Genomic DNA, 13,350 nt, shown 5'->3' with positions numbered 1-13,350 from the left:
AAACCTGTGGTATGACTTGTTTATAAATGTCTAGTAATGATTTACAAAGTGTTACAACCTAATTAATAACCTGCTTATAAACCATTCATAATCCCTTATAATGGTAGCCTTACTGTAAAGTGGCACCCGACACTGAAGCTTGGCTTGACTTGAATGTCTGAGCAGCAAAAGGACTGAAGGCTCATATCTGATTTGACCCCCTCCCCTAGTCATGGCAGTTATGACCCGAGGCACCATGATACCTCAGGACCAGGAGATACCTTTGATCCCTGCCCAAATGTCCTTCAACTTGACATGAATGGGTGAGCCTTCCTATTCCCTACAGCATCCCATATTATAAATCATTTTCACTCATTTTCTCAGCACCTTTCTGCACCATCACATCAATCATGGACCAGCATCAACGATGACTGTAAAAGTCACGTGTGAATACAAACAGAGACATGAGCTGAGGTAAGGCTGTTATATTCTGTGCAGTAACACATGGTAACAGACAAGTCACGCTGACCCTTCCACGTCATGTTTTATTGTGCTTCCATATCAGCATGCTTGGATGTGAGTGCTGCTTACTTATATAATGGTTCAGCTCATCCTAGCATTTGCTCTTGGGTTGACTTCTGGAAGGCTAGACATAATTGATTATATCTCCCGACTCAGCAGTTTAATAAAAGACACATCGATTAATCAAGAATTCCATTCTGCTGAATTTTTGTTGGTGCTGGTCCTTCAGCGGATTTGGATGGGAAGTCGCCATGTTTACCAGCAGAGAAAGGCCCAGTCCCCCACTCAGGCAATCTGGTAATTGATATATGCTACAGCTTGGAATGGACGAGGGAGTGGGATGAGGGAGTGGTGAGGGAGTAGGACGAGGGAGTAGGGCGAGGGAGTAGGACGAGGAAGTGTACGAGGGAATGAACGATGTAGTGGGACGAGGGAGAGGTGAGGGAGTGGACGATGGAGTGGGCGAGGGAGTAGGACGAGGGAGTGGGACGAAGGAGTAGGACGAGGGAGTAGGACAAGGGAGTGGGACGAGGGAGTGGTGAGGGAGTGGACGAGGGAGTAGGATGAGGAAGTGTACGAGGTAGTGGGACGAGGGAGTGGGACGAGGGAGAGGTGAGGGAGTGGAAGATGGAGTGGGGCGAGGGAGTAGGACGAGGGAGTGGAACGAGGGAGTGGTGAAGGGAGTGGGAAAAGGGAGTAGGACGAGGGAGTGGGGCGAGGTAGTAGGACGAGCGAGTGGGGCGAGGGAGTGGGACGAGGGAGTGGGATGAGGGAGTGTACAAGGGAGCGGGAAGAGGGAGTGGTGAAGGGAGTGGGACGAGGGAGTGTACGAGGGAGTGGGAAGAGGGAGTGGTGAAGGGAGTGGGACAAGGGAGTGGAAGAGGGAGTGGGAAGAGGGAGTGGGACGAGGGAGTGGAGGAGGGAGTGGTGAAGGGAGTGGGACGAGGGAGTGGGACTCGATGGTTGAAGGACCAAAACTCTGTAATAGAAACTCTCTGTTCTCCATGATGAGCTGAGGCCCACCACACATACTGACTTTTAGCTGGGCAGAAGTCTCATGGGTGACATGGTGGCTCACATCTCCAGGACTGGCCGCTCGATTTCGGGTGTGAACTTCCTCCTGGTCCAAAAAAATCAGGTTTGGCACGTTCTGTCTCTGAATTGCTCATGATGCGCGAATATTCCTGTGTGTGCCTTGCAATGGACTGACATCCTCCCCGCTGGGAGGCCCTAGGCACACTGATACCCCATACTGGGAACCTTTTGGTTAAGGCTGTGTCTGGATTATATTACAAGGTTCTAAGCTCTCGGGACATACCAGCAGAGAAGTATATTCGGTTACTGGACACAGGCTTGATTTTGGTGATTGTGACACATTCATAATGGAGTTATATTTTTCATCCCGATTGTCATGTCCAAGAGATATATGTCTAGAATCATAAAAATGCTAATCAAATTCCGGAGCGCAACTTTAGATAAATTTCCTATGGCTCCTTAATTTTATTCCCTTGTCATTTATTATTTTGACAGGCTTTTGCTAGAGGTGAGGACGTACCTTTGCTTTGCAAAGTATGTGCTTGAATGTCAATGTGCATTGTTAATCGGGGGATGGCAGTAAAACAGTGTTAAACATCAGCGGCGTGAGTAAATGTCTGCTACTTTAACCAGGCCTGCTCGTTCATATATAAAACGTGTTGCTGCCCGTTGAGTGCTTAATGGACAGTGGGAACCAGTCCAGAAGAAGAGACTGGCTTGTAATTATTGATTGGGTGAAATAAGTTAATAGCAACCGGATACATAGATGGTGGAAGCTAATGATTGTGTCCATCATGCTTCACTCAGAAGGATTCTTCATTTACTAAATCCCAGGTTCAAAGGCATTTATTCATTTATTCATTCATCAACTGGAAGTGCCCTTCAGACCCTGCCCTGGATTCAGTCACACCCATTACATATTTCTTAGCCCAATTCATCTGGGTTCCAGTCTGTATTTTTCCTGTTAGAGCAAAACTAAAACCAGTCCACACATGTCATATCTCCAGGGGGGTTTTCTCTTCCTGACTACTGCACATCAATCTGCAGGAACAGTAAAGAAATAATAGCAATTTACCACAAAAGACAGGAGCTGTTTTGAGTGAGAAAGAGCAAATGTAATTCATAACTGGATGTCCAGGTTAAACACATGTACAGGTTGCGGGACTTGTAGAGAAGCGAGAAGATCTGTTAAAATGAACATAGATTTGGACCTTTTTCATTAAAAAAAATCACTTTGGACGAGCATTGTTCAAATCTGCTCATTCATTTCATCACCCTCTATTCTAGATATTTTATTCTAACTATGAAGAAAAGGTCCAAATCTACAGGTTCAAATCATCACTAGGACCACTCTTGAAAGCCCCTTGTCCTGATTCGTAAACAGCATGCTCCTGGACTTAAATCTGCAATGTTCTTGGCCATTAATTTGTATTCCACGTGGATGTTAACATGCAGCTTTAAAACATTCGGGAGTCTTACTACAACGTAAGCCAAGGTACGGGCACACAAATCTACTCAGCATTTGCTGGAAAGCCTCTCGCATGTTCATCCAGGACTACCTGGTCTGGTCCAACTGTTTCCTGTGTACATTACATAAATCACAGAATTTCCTGTTTCCACACAGATTGGCTTATGTAAGACCTGTTCAAATGGTGCTGTTCATGGCCTGAAGAGAGAAGAGATCGCAGAACTCGTTTGCATGCATTCCTGCCTGCGAAAGCTCTACTATATGTAAATGTTATAGGATTAGATATGTTGAAGTATTAGGATAAAATATTACAGTAGGATTTAAGATTACGAACATGAGCATTGAAAGGAGCCAGGTGAAGTGGCTTGGGCATCTGTCTAGGGTGCCTCCTGGACAGCTCCCTAGGGAGGTGTTTCGGGCATGTCCCACTGGGAGGAGACCCAGGGCAGACCCAGGACATGTTAGAGACATTATATGTCTTAACTGGGCTGAGAAAGTCTTGGTGTCCCCCGAAGTTGCTGAAGAAGGTGGGGGAGGAATGTCTGGGCATTTCTGCTCAGACAGCTGCCCCCCAGACAAGAAGCAGAAAATGGATGGATGGATGGATGGACGGACAGACAATCATAAGGCAGAGTTTCTGACACTATAAATATATTCATTTACATGTATTCAAACAGGTGAGACAGATAAAGCAGATAAAACAAACATACAGCAGTCAAGCAGTCAGCTTAGGTAAGATAAGCTTCCAGGGACTGACCAGTAAGAAGTGCAAGATAATTATTGGAACCAGAGCTGCACGGAACACTGTTTAGAACCTACCATTAGAAAAACTATTCTATAAAATGCCAGTGGAATCTACTTTAAGTGCAAAATACAAGAATAGAGCGGGAAGTGCTAAAAGAAACTTTCAATGTTCAACAGCTAAACAGCACAGAAAGCTGGGGGGGGGGGGGGGGTCAGTGGCAGGGTGAGGGTAATTGAGATGCTCTCAGAAGAGATGGTTCCTATGGGCATTTCCTGAAAGTTCTAAACAAAATTGATAATAAATAAACTGGATCATTTGGAGAGACGAGCTCAATCTGCTTCCCTCAGCATGAAACCCTTCCCCTAAAATCCTTGTTTTCGGCCCCCTTTGTCCAGCCCCCACCCCCTTCTCCCCACTCTGACTCATTAGCTTTCATATGCCTGGTTCACAGCCCATCACTGACTTTGCTGATAAGTCATTGGAGCCCATTTGTATCCTCCTGAAAGATTCGGACAGTAGGTAGCGGACCACTGCCATGATTCATTCTCCTTTTTCAGTAATAGGTTTGAACAACCGTTTCCTGCCCTAATGAATTATAGCTGGGACCTGGCTTCCCGATCTGTTTCCTTTCCTGGGTCATTTTCATCTGGTTTTTGTTTAGGGGGAGAGTTTGTTTTACCAGAGCATCATACTCACCCTCCCTCCGCATTTTAATTTTGACTGGGGAGAATTTTAAATTATGGCTTTTAAAACGTTGTGCTAGACACTATGGACAATATAGGTATGCTTGTATAGCAGAGTACCTGTAGTAGTGGGATCCAAATCTAAACATCCCCCCCCCACCCCGCGGATTGTATACTCACGGTAATAAAAACAGAATGTAGATAAGGAGCTATATTGCTCAGAATTATAACATCATGATTTATTTTCCCCATAGTGCAGTTGTTTAGATAGTCTTGTTTTGAATATCGTATAGATACCAATTAAACAGATCACACCTAGATCAGATATTTTAAAAAGCAGAAATTACTGTGAATATATTTCTATATTTTTTACTGTGAATATTTTATCTTTTTTTTTCCTTTTTATTTATTTAGTTATTTATGTATTTGTAACACTTCAGGCCCAGTTAAGATTCCTGAAGATATATTAAAAAAAATCTCATGACAGGTGTTATGAAAAAAGCATTTTTATTAACAGCCAAATATGACAAATAAAAGAACACTGGTTATTACTATTGGAAAAATAACCACATACTATGAATTCCAGGATGCTGGATACGAACAAGCAGCATCCTTACTGATAATGAAGATAACAATGAACATTTTTACCAGGTTGTGTTCATTACTGCTGATCATTGCTCTGAGAGCTGATGCACATATGATATGCGGGCGTTTCAATGTTCCTTTGGCAATGAAGCTAATTGATCATAAAAGCTCCAATTGGTTTGTAATTATTTTATTCCTTTTGTACTTATTAAAGCCAACAATATAGTCATTTGAATGCTTTTGTGCTTCTAGTAATAACAAAATTACGTAATTCTGTGCGCCCACTTTTCTTCTATAGAATAAACCGAGTGAATAAACATCAATCAATGTTACAATTAAAGACTCCGGTTAAACTCGCCCCGGTAATTTAGAGAATATTAGGGTAATCGTATTAAGTAAGCTTCAAAATTTCCACTGAGAGAATGTAAGAATGTCCTGTATACATTTCAAAGTAGTAGACTGTGTCCTGGCAAACAGGCAGGGCATCATCCATTCAGGGCATCAGTTTAGACAAATTTATATTAAAGCTTTCACACTTTAAAGAATATGATTGTCCCTTTCGTTTTTACGTGAATTTACTTTTTCTATAAACTAGTCTCACGAAAAATCATTCTCAATTTTGCCAAGATTTTGAGTTAAATAATCAATTATAGTATAAATAGGATTATAATACTGCTTAAATAGCCTACATTTTAATTTTGCTTTCCAGGCACGTTTCACGTCTTTCAAATACTTCCAGAACAAATAGTTGACAAAGAAACGTGGACAGCGTAAAAAACGGTCGATGATTGGTATTATTTTATTTATTTTTTGGCGAAGATTTTTGTTCTCTGGAAAACAAGACTACGAGCCCCATGATGCCAAGAGGGTGGGCTGAGCCGGCGGGCACCGAGGTATGGAGGATGGCGGGGAGGGACGCAGGTTGGGACTCGGTTGGAGGGATTATGCATGCTTCGTGGGGGTCGGGGGCAGGCCTCACGGCTCCGGAATCTCCTTGTTTCTGCATCGTGGGAGCAGACCGGGGAAGTCGCGCAAAGTTGGAGATGCAAATGTTACGCGTAGGCGATTCTACACTGAAGAAGCATTTGAGTCGCCCAGAAGTCTCGCATTCTCAAATTATCGAAAGTGCACAAGCTATACATAGTTCGTGATTTAAAAAAATAATATCTTTCGGACCGCAAGACTGGGTACAAAGTTATTCTGAATACTGTGACCGGATCGCCAACACTTTTCGCGAACAATAAAGCGGATCGGCGTTGTCTTCCAATTTTTCGCTTCAAAAGGTAAAAAACGAAGTTTTTCTTTATGTCTCATAAATGTTTCGTGTTATTTTGCATTCCTTCCCTGTTTAATGGGGGTTTACACGTTCATTTCATCAGAGTGTTCCTTTCCTAAAGCAAAGCACAGTCTTGCCCCTTTCTTGCTGGAGTGTTGGGATCTGCTGGGATCCGCCAATTAACTCCGCTCTCCTGTATTTACCGTTTTTGCTGCAGTGGTTATTTAGTATGCATTTAGTATCCTTTCAAAACAAGGAAATTAATTAACTGTTCGGAATCAGTACCTACGAGCACGGCAAAGTTTTTCCACTTCTTAGGCGAGGTCGGATTTTCACCTTCGTTTGCTGCATCGTCAGATAACAGGGTTAGAAAGGTAAGAAAAAAAGTTTTACGCGCAATGCATTATAGTATGTTTATGCGAAAAGATAAGCGAGGGATGACATCGATCGTCCGTATTTCCAAGAGATACTAAAGAGTCTAACGATTAATTCAAAATAATTATAAGCTGTACGATTATTTAATACATTTTTCATAACCATTATTTGAGCGATCAGCCGTTGTTATGAGACTGTCATTGCCCTTATCGTAATGTGTTAAACAATTCATAATTTCTGTAAATCATCCAGTACTGCCTTCTGAGCACTAACGCCACTATAGGTCCTAAAACTCTCAAAAATGTTAAAAATGCTGTGGTCATAACGCAATACCAAGTATAACAGTCGTAGTCGTCATATGATATTACCAACTATGTAATATATGATATTACAAATAGGATAATTTATGGGATACTGCACATGGTGCGAGTCTGATTAACGTGGTAATTTTTACGGATTTACAGGCTTACTAAATGGTGCCCGGACATTTTTTGTTCAGTTTAATTTGCTGTAGGAATCTACATTTCCACCATACAAGTTCGGTTACGGTACGTGTTCGCTTCTGTGACCATTTGTCACATGAGGATCTAATACAATTCCATGGACTAAAGTGGCCAGCGTAGTTTTTTGTCTTGCCCTAACCCAGCATAACAACATCGCATTTAAATGCAATTCGATTTGCTGTTCATTAAATAACAAAATCATGGTTTAATCGAATAGTGGCGGGTACGTGCTTTTGATTTTAAAGAATTAGATCGCCTTGGTGCATGCTTGATTTTATTTCGGTTCTCCAGTATGCATGTTCTTGGCTTGCATTGAGTTGGTTATTACTGATTGTAAAGACGATGTTTTAAAGCAGGCTAATGGATCTTTGGTGGTGGATCATATATAGATCACGATTCGTGTCGTATGTTTTGAACTTTAAGCTTTAAAACTTAATGAGTTACCACGGACGCTTTAATACTTTCCCGCTCATGTGGTCTCGCAGACCAACGTTAAAATAACCCCCCATGCGTGACCCCTGATAAGTCCCGAGACAGAAGGTACCACATGGTATAAAGAAATGTCCCAATTAGCTTTTCCCCTATAGATTTATTTTTCTTTATTCAAATTGTAGCCTATTCTTATGGGACAGAATGAAATGTCCTTTAGCATATCAATACAACTGAAATTACCATTCAGTTCTTAAAGGCATCAATTTGCATGTTAAAACATATAGTACAATGGTGACCTTTTGAGTACTTTGAAATAGTATTTGACCTTTTCATCGAATTGATTCCACAATTTTTTTTTTGTTATAAAATTTATTGTGAGTTACAATGGTATATTATCCTTTAAAACACTTGTCCAAATGTGTAGGTTATATTTCAGTTGTTGTTTGCAAGAAAGATTAGCTCAGCACACAAATTAAATCATCTGATGAGGATATAGAGTAGAATATCTTTACTGTCATAGCACATGTACAACGAAGCAAAATAGGGTCTCAGCGTAAGCCTTATTTAGTATTTCCATCTTTTACATTTCTGGTGCTGCTCTTCTGTCTTGTGTGACGATCGTGTTGCACTTGGCCTGCTTGGATCAATAAATGAAAATCGCCTCGCACTCGGACATGGAGTAGGGGCCTGAAACACAGATACGAAGCTCGGGCCGGGTTAAGAGCTCTGCATGGGCGGTGCATTCCTGAAATGCCTCGCAAAGACGCCGATGACCAGAGATTGGAACTCACCCTGCTCCCGCGGGATTTACCTTGTTCGCAAAAGAGCATAAAATGCAAACAGTGGGAAAGCATTTGCGGATATGCCGAAATTAGTTGCGCTCTGTTGTGAAGAAATCTGACTGCACTGACCCCGAAGTGGTTATAGCAGAAACTAAACCCCGATATTATTCCACTTCCAGCAGAAATAGTAGTGTTTAGTATCCCAGAGCTGAAGCGGGATTAGAAATGGCTATGTGAAACCTGTTAAATCGCAGCTGTGTGCTGCAATAGAGGGTAATTTATGTTACCCAGTCCAGGAAATATAATTTATCATTTGTTCGTACAAAGGGGAAATAACACAAATGTTTGTTACCTCAGGCTTTGGGGGATTTTATTCTCGTCTAAATTCAAGCACTGGTCAGCTTTGTACGACACGAATAAACATATTTTAAAGTATGTCTTGAATCCCAGAAAGCAACAGAGACTTTTTTTTTTTTAATCTAAAACTAATTTAATGTGTTTCAGCTTTACTCTTGGCTTGCCATTTGGCTATAGGCATGACATGCTGGTTTACAGTTCATCCTTATCTGGAATGCATCTCCACTCCTCCTTCTCTATCCTGTTACGTTCTGGCCGAGTGAGTGTCTCCACTGGGGTCCGGGGGGGGGGGGGGCCTGAGCGCTGCCCACTTTCCGCTCTCAGCCCATGTAGTATAGAGAGACGGAATCTGCTGGTGCTGTCCCCGTCCTGGTAGATGTCACAAAAAGCCGTTTAATGTCACCCCAAGTCTCCAATAGCAGGGTTCTTTTGCAGACTGCAAGCACGGTTGATGCGAGTGGGTTAAGGTGAGGAGATGGGAATGGATGTCTTTGTGTTTGGAGTTGAGTAGAAGAAAATCGTGGACCAGAACATGCTTGATAGCAGCACCTGAAATGGCTGGCATTTCTGTGTTGGTGCGGATAGTTTAACTCTTGGTTGTCTGGGGTTTCCTTAACTTCTATGGTCTCCATGTGATTTACAGTCTTCATCTATCTGGTGAAACTTAAGGAATACCTGCTGTTGAATTGCCTTCAACCTTGGAAAGCAAACGTTGGAAAGCACATTTCTCTGGGCAAATGGTAACTCCTGGAAGAAGAGTTTGGGCGAAGCGGAATGCGAGAGCCGCATGCCTGTGGACCGCCGGGAATCGGGGCAGCCTTTTGCCGGCTTGTGCGAGCGGCAGGACAGGATTCCTGTGCCGTGTTTGCTGGGACGCCGCTGCCTGGCAGGCCTTTGTTAGCGCGCCGGCTTTTTAAGATGTATTTGCTTATTGCCAGTTCTGGGCCCGACTGACTTCCATACAAGTCTCCACAAGCACGGACATCACAGGAGCGAGGGGGAGGTGCAGGGTCCCGCACAAACAGGGCGCGTGGCCGGGTGATGGGCCCCTAACGCCGACTAGGGGGGCCGTCCCATTGGCTCAGCCGAAGCTGGTATGCGCAAAGTGTAGTGATTTTGCTCTTTGCTCTTTTTACCATCACCCCTCCCCCCCAAGAGCAAGACAACGGGGGGGAAAAAGTAATAATTACTGCTCCTCGATGAGAGCAATTTGCCTCAGCGATCGCAAAGTGTGAGATGGATCGGTCCACTGTGGCTAAAGGAATTCTTATCCTTGTTAATAACGTCCTTGCGGTGACCTTAGTTTAGGATGGAAGCCCTGGCGAGAGAGAGTGCCATCTGGAATCAAAACCGCCATTGTTCATTGGCTGCATTTCGTTAGAGCGTTCTTGACATCACTCTCCAAACATTGATACAAATCACTCCGTTGGCAGCTTTCCCAAAAGCTGAGGGAAAAGCTGTCCCTGGCCCTGCTGATGCCGGTGGTGGTGGTGGTGGTGGTGGCAGCGGGAGGGGTTACGGCTAACTGGTACGGGAGGGAGAATCTCATGTCTTGTGCCTCCGTTACGTGTAACTTGAGGCATTTCGTCCCCAGATGGAAATGGAGGTCATTTGCACTGCAGTTTGCTTATTTGTATAAATCAGTAGGTGCTGCTTTCAGGTCTGTTCATTTTGCAGAAGATGAGCCTCCTGTTGCATCTCTATGTGTCTGGTTTAATCTTTTGTAATAACGGAATTGCCCTAAGCTTCACTTGAGATGCACTTTGAAATGAGAAGGCGTGGACAGATTCCTACCCAGATTCCCAGGAGGGGGAAGGGTGGTGGTGGTGGTGGTGGTAGGATGGGCTTCCTACCCAGCTTCTGGTGGAGCTGTGGGAAATGTAGATCACCATCTGGCTGCTCTCAGAATTACTGGGTGACTGTAGCCGTTTAGTAGTAGAACGAGCTGATTTTTGAGGTAAACACTGCGGTCTGTATGAAGAAGGAGGCGGCCTTTGCTCCTTCAATCACCATGTCACTCTGTGTTTATTCCGGAGATACGATGTGACTTTCTTTTAAAGGGCCATATCATAAATTAACTTTTGTCCCGTTGTGTTAGGATTTACATTTATGTTAAAGTAGTGGGTGGAGCTATGACCGGCATGGATGTTGGAGAACATCAACTTTCTGTAAATTGCATATATACTGTAGATCCTTTATACCTTATCTTCTATGCTTCTTATTCATCTGGTTATTTTATTTCTTCCTTCATCTGTATATCCTGGCTGCTGGACCAAGGAAATTCCTTTCCCCGGAACATCGCTAACGTGTTATCGGAATTAGGAGGCCAGGCGTGGGTACGGAGCCTGTTTGTCTCTGTACATCAGAGGGGGAAAATAACAAAATATGTATTCATAATAATTCTTAGGATTCTGTTACCTGTTAAAGCGGTGTGCAGGGCGTATAATGAGGAATGCGTGACTGAATGATGATAGCTGAGGATTCGTGGTTGGTGTAAGGAGCATCAACAGCCTTGGATGTGATGACATCATGTGGTCATGTGGTCATGAAGGTTAAAGAGATGGCACTCCGGATAAGTGTGAAGAGAGGTCCTGACCGCGTGATTAGTGGATAACTGTAATGTCGGTGTTGAAGACCACTTTTTCCTCCTTGGAACAGTCATTAATGACAAAGTATCCAGCTGTCAAGAAACATAACTTAGACTGGCAGTGGGCGGAGCTGCAGTAACAGGGTCTCGAATAAAATCTAAATCTTTAGGATACCTCTGAGATCTAAGATCAGATTTGTTCAGAATATGGCTTTTCTTGTTCCTCTGCAGATGTAAAAGCAGAATAGGGTGGGTGTGTCCTGACGCTTTTGAACTCCGGTGCTGGCAAGAAGAACACAAAGAAGATACTTAAGTGTGTTGTTGATCAAATTCAAATCTGAAATTTTCTCTTGAAGCACAAATTCCTGGACTATGTCCATGTATTGACCTGGTACCTTGGGGAAGGCTGTGATGCTTGTGAAAGCAGATAACAGAAGAAGATGATGACTTTGGGAAGACCAAGACATTCTAGGGAAATGCCCTCTGTAGAGCAGCCAGGAGTTCACATCAACTTAATCATATAATAATGAAATTTCTGCAAAAACAGCTTTTGATTTCTACACCAGCCTTCAAGCTTGGTAGAATGAAGGAGTTTATTACCTTTTTTTTAATGCAGAGCTGGGCTACCTGCTGTTGGCGAAGTTAAAGGCATGAATTCCAACAGGACTGCTTGGACACAAAGAGTTAATTTAATCTGTTGTTCAGCCAGAATGTAGTTTCATTAGGTTGTTAATGCTAAAGCTATTAGCATGATTTTTCCTGCCCATTTCCTGCTCAGAACATTAGATTGTTTCCATGAGCACTGTCTTTATGGTACATTTCATTTCGCTGTGTTTATGTACACGTCATGGTTAAGATTACATCGCATCTCTAAGACTCTGCAAAAGTGTCATTACCCTTCGCTGTGACCTTTTCACAAAATGATTGTGTAATATTGAAGTCTTTAGCGTAGCAGCAAAGTAACAAATGCAATAAACAGTTGAGGACGTGACCTTTTTGCTTGGATAACACACAAAGCTAGGAAACAAACACATTTTCCACATCGTTTCTAGGCATCCTCTGCCTTGTTCCCCGTTCTTCCGAAGCATAGGCTTCAAACTCACCGCAGGCTTGAGTTGGGTTAGGGGTTATGGAAGATGGATGGATAATCGATTTATTACTCTTCATATAATTCTATGCATGTCTTTCAGCCTATCTCCAGAATCAAATGTGCCCCCTTTCTCTTTAAAGTTGTTGGCTGGTCTGCCTGGCTGTTAGCAAAGGAGCTGCGATTCTTGTCTTGTGGATGATGTTCTTGGGTAGCACATGCAACTTCGTACATGTTGAGATCGTGACTCTTATGAGAGAGTCTCCGTTGTTCCTGTTTTCTGCTTGGTGGCGGTGGACAAGCAGGTGGCATAAAATTTCCTTGTAACTTTGTTTCCAGTCGGCATTGTGCCTTGTTTGTACAAGGAGCCATTTTCTTGCAAATGTTTACTTCAAAGCCTGCTTGGTAGCTGTTTTGTCTTTGCTGTGGTTTAGTTCTCCTGGCTTTTTCATTACAGGTGACACAAAAATCTGTGGAAACGATGCGGCTTAACAGTGAATCACTGCGTTTAAGCCCAAGATATGAGCGTAATGTCTAAATTCCTCACTCTGGCTGAATCATTGGAACCAGCTGACCCCTCGGGTACCCCTCACGCGGGTCTGTTCCTCCCCACGCGGGTCTGTTCCTCCCCACGCGGGTCTGTTCCTCCCCACGCGGGTCTGTTCCTCCCCACGCGGGTCTGTTCCTCCCCACGCGGGTCTGTTCCTCCCCACGCGGGTCTGTTCCTCCCCACGCGGGTCTGTTCCTCCTGCAGTGGCATACCTTTTTGGTGAGATCAGGGAATTAACGGCACCAGTCGTTCATGAAAATATGCATTTCTACCCCTCTGTCATCTGAAGCCGTTTCCATCCACTGGTCAAGCGTGGCAGGATAATGTTGAAAGAGACATCATTAATGTTTTGTCAAGGCGGTAACACCCGGGCATAATCTGCAT

At 43.4% G+C, this 13,350-nt stretch overlaps 2 protein-coding genes across 2 annotated transcripts in view; one reads left to right on the top strand and one right to left on the bottom strand.

Moving 5' to 3' along the window:
* Positions 1 to 13,350, bottom strand: part of tcf7l1b (transcription factor 7 like 1b) — a 611,697-nt gene that overhangs the window by 243,556 nt on the left and 354,791 nt on the right. The gene's annotated exons all lie outside the window — the stretch shown is intronic.
* Positions 5,739 to 13,350, top strand: part of fgfr1a (fibroblast growth factor receptor 1a) — a 37,915-nt gene continuing 30,303 nt past the window's right edge. The window contains 1 exon segment of the mRNA XM_048980041.1: positions 5,739 to 5,910. Coding sequence (XP_048835998.1) covers positions 5,872 to 5,910 — 39 coding nt within the window. The 5' untranslated portion in view covers positions 5,739 to 5,871.

The sequence above is a fragment of the Brienomyrus brachyistius genome, chromosome 2 (assembly GCF_023856365.1).
Source record: "Brienomyrus brachyistius isolate T26 chromosome 2, BBRACH_0.4, whole genome shotgun sequence".
In the NCBI taxonomy this organism is placed as follows: Eukaryota; Metazoa; Chordata; class Actinopteri; order Osteoglossiformes; family Mormyridae; genus Brienomyrus; species Brienomyrus brachyistius.
The sequence above is the reverse complement of the archived record's forward strand: the minus strand, read 5'-3'. Positions and strand labels throughout refer to the sequence as shown.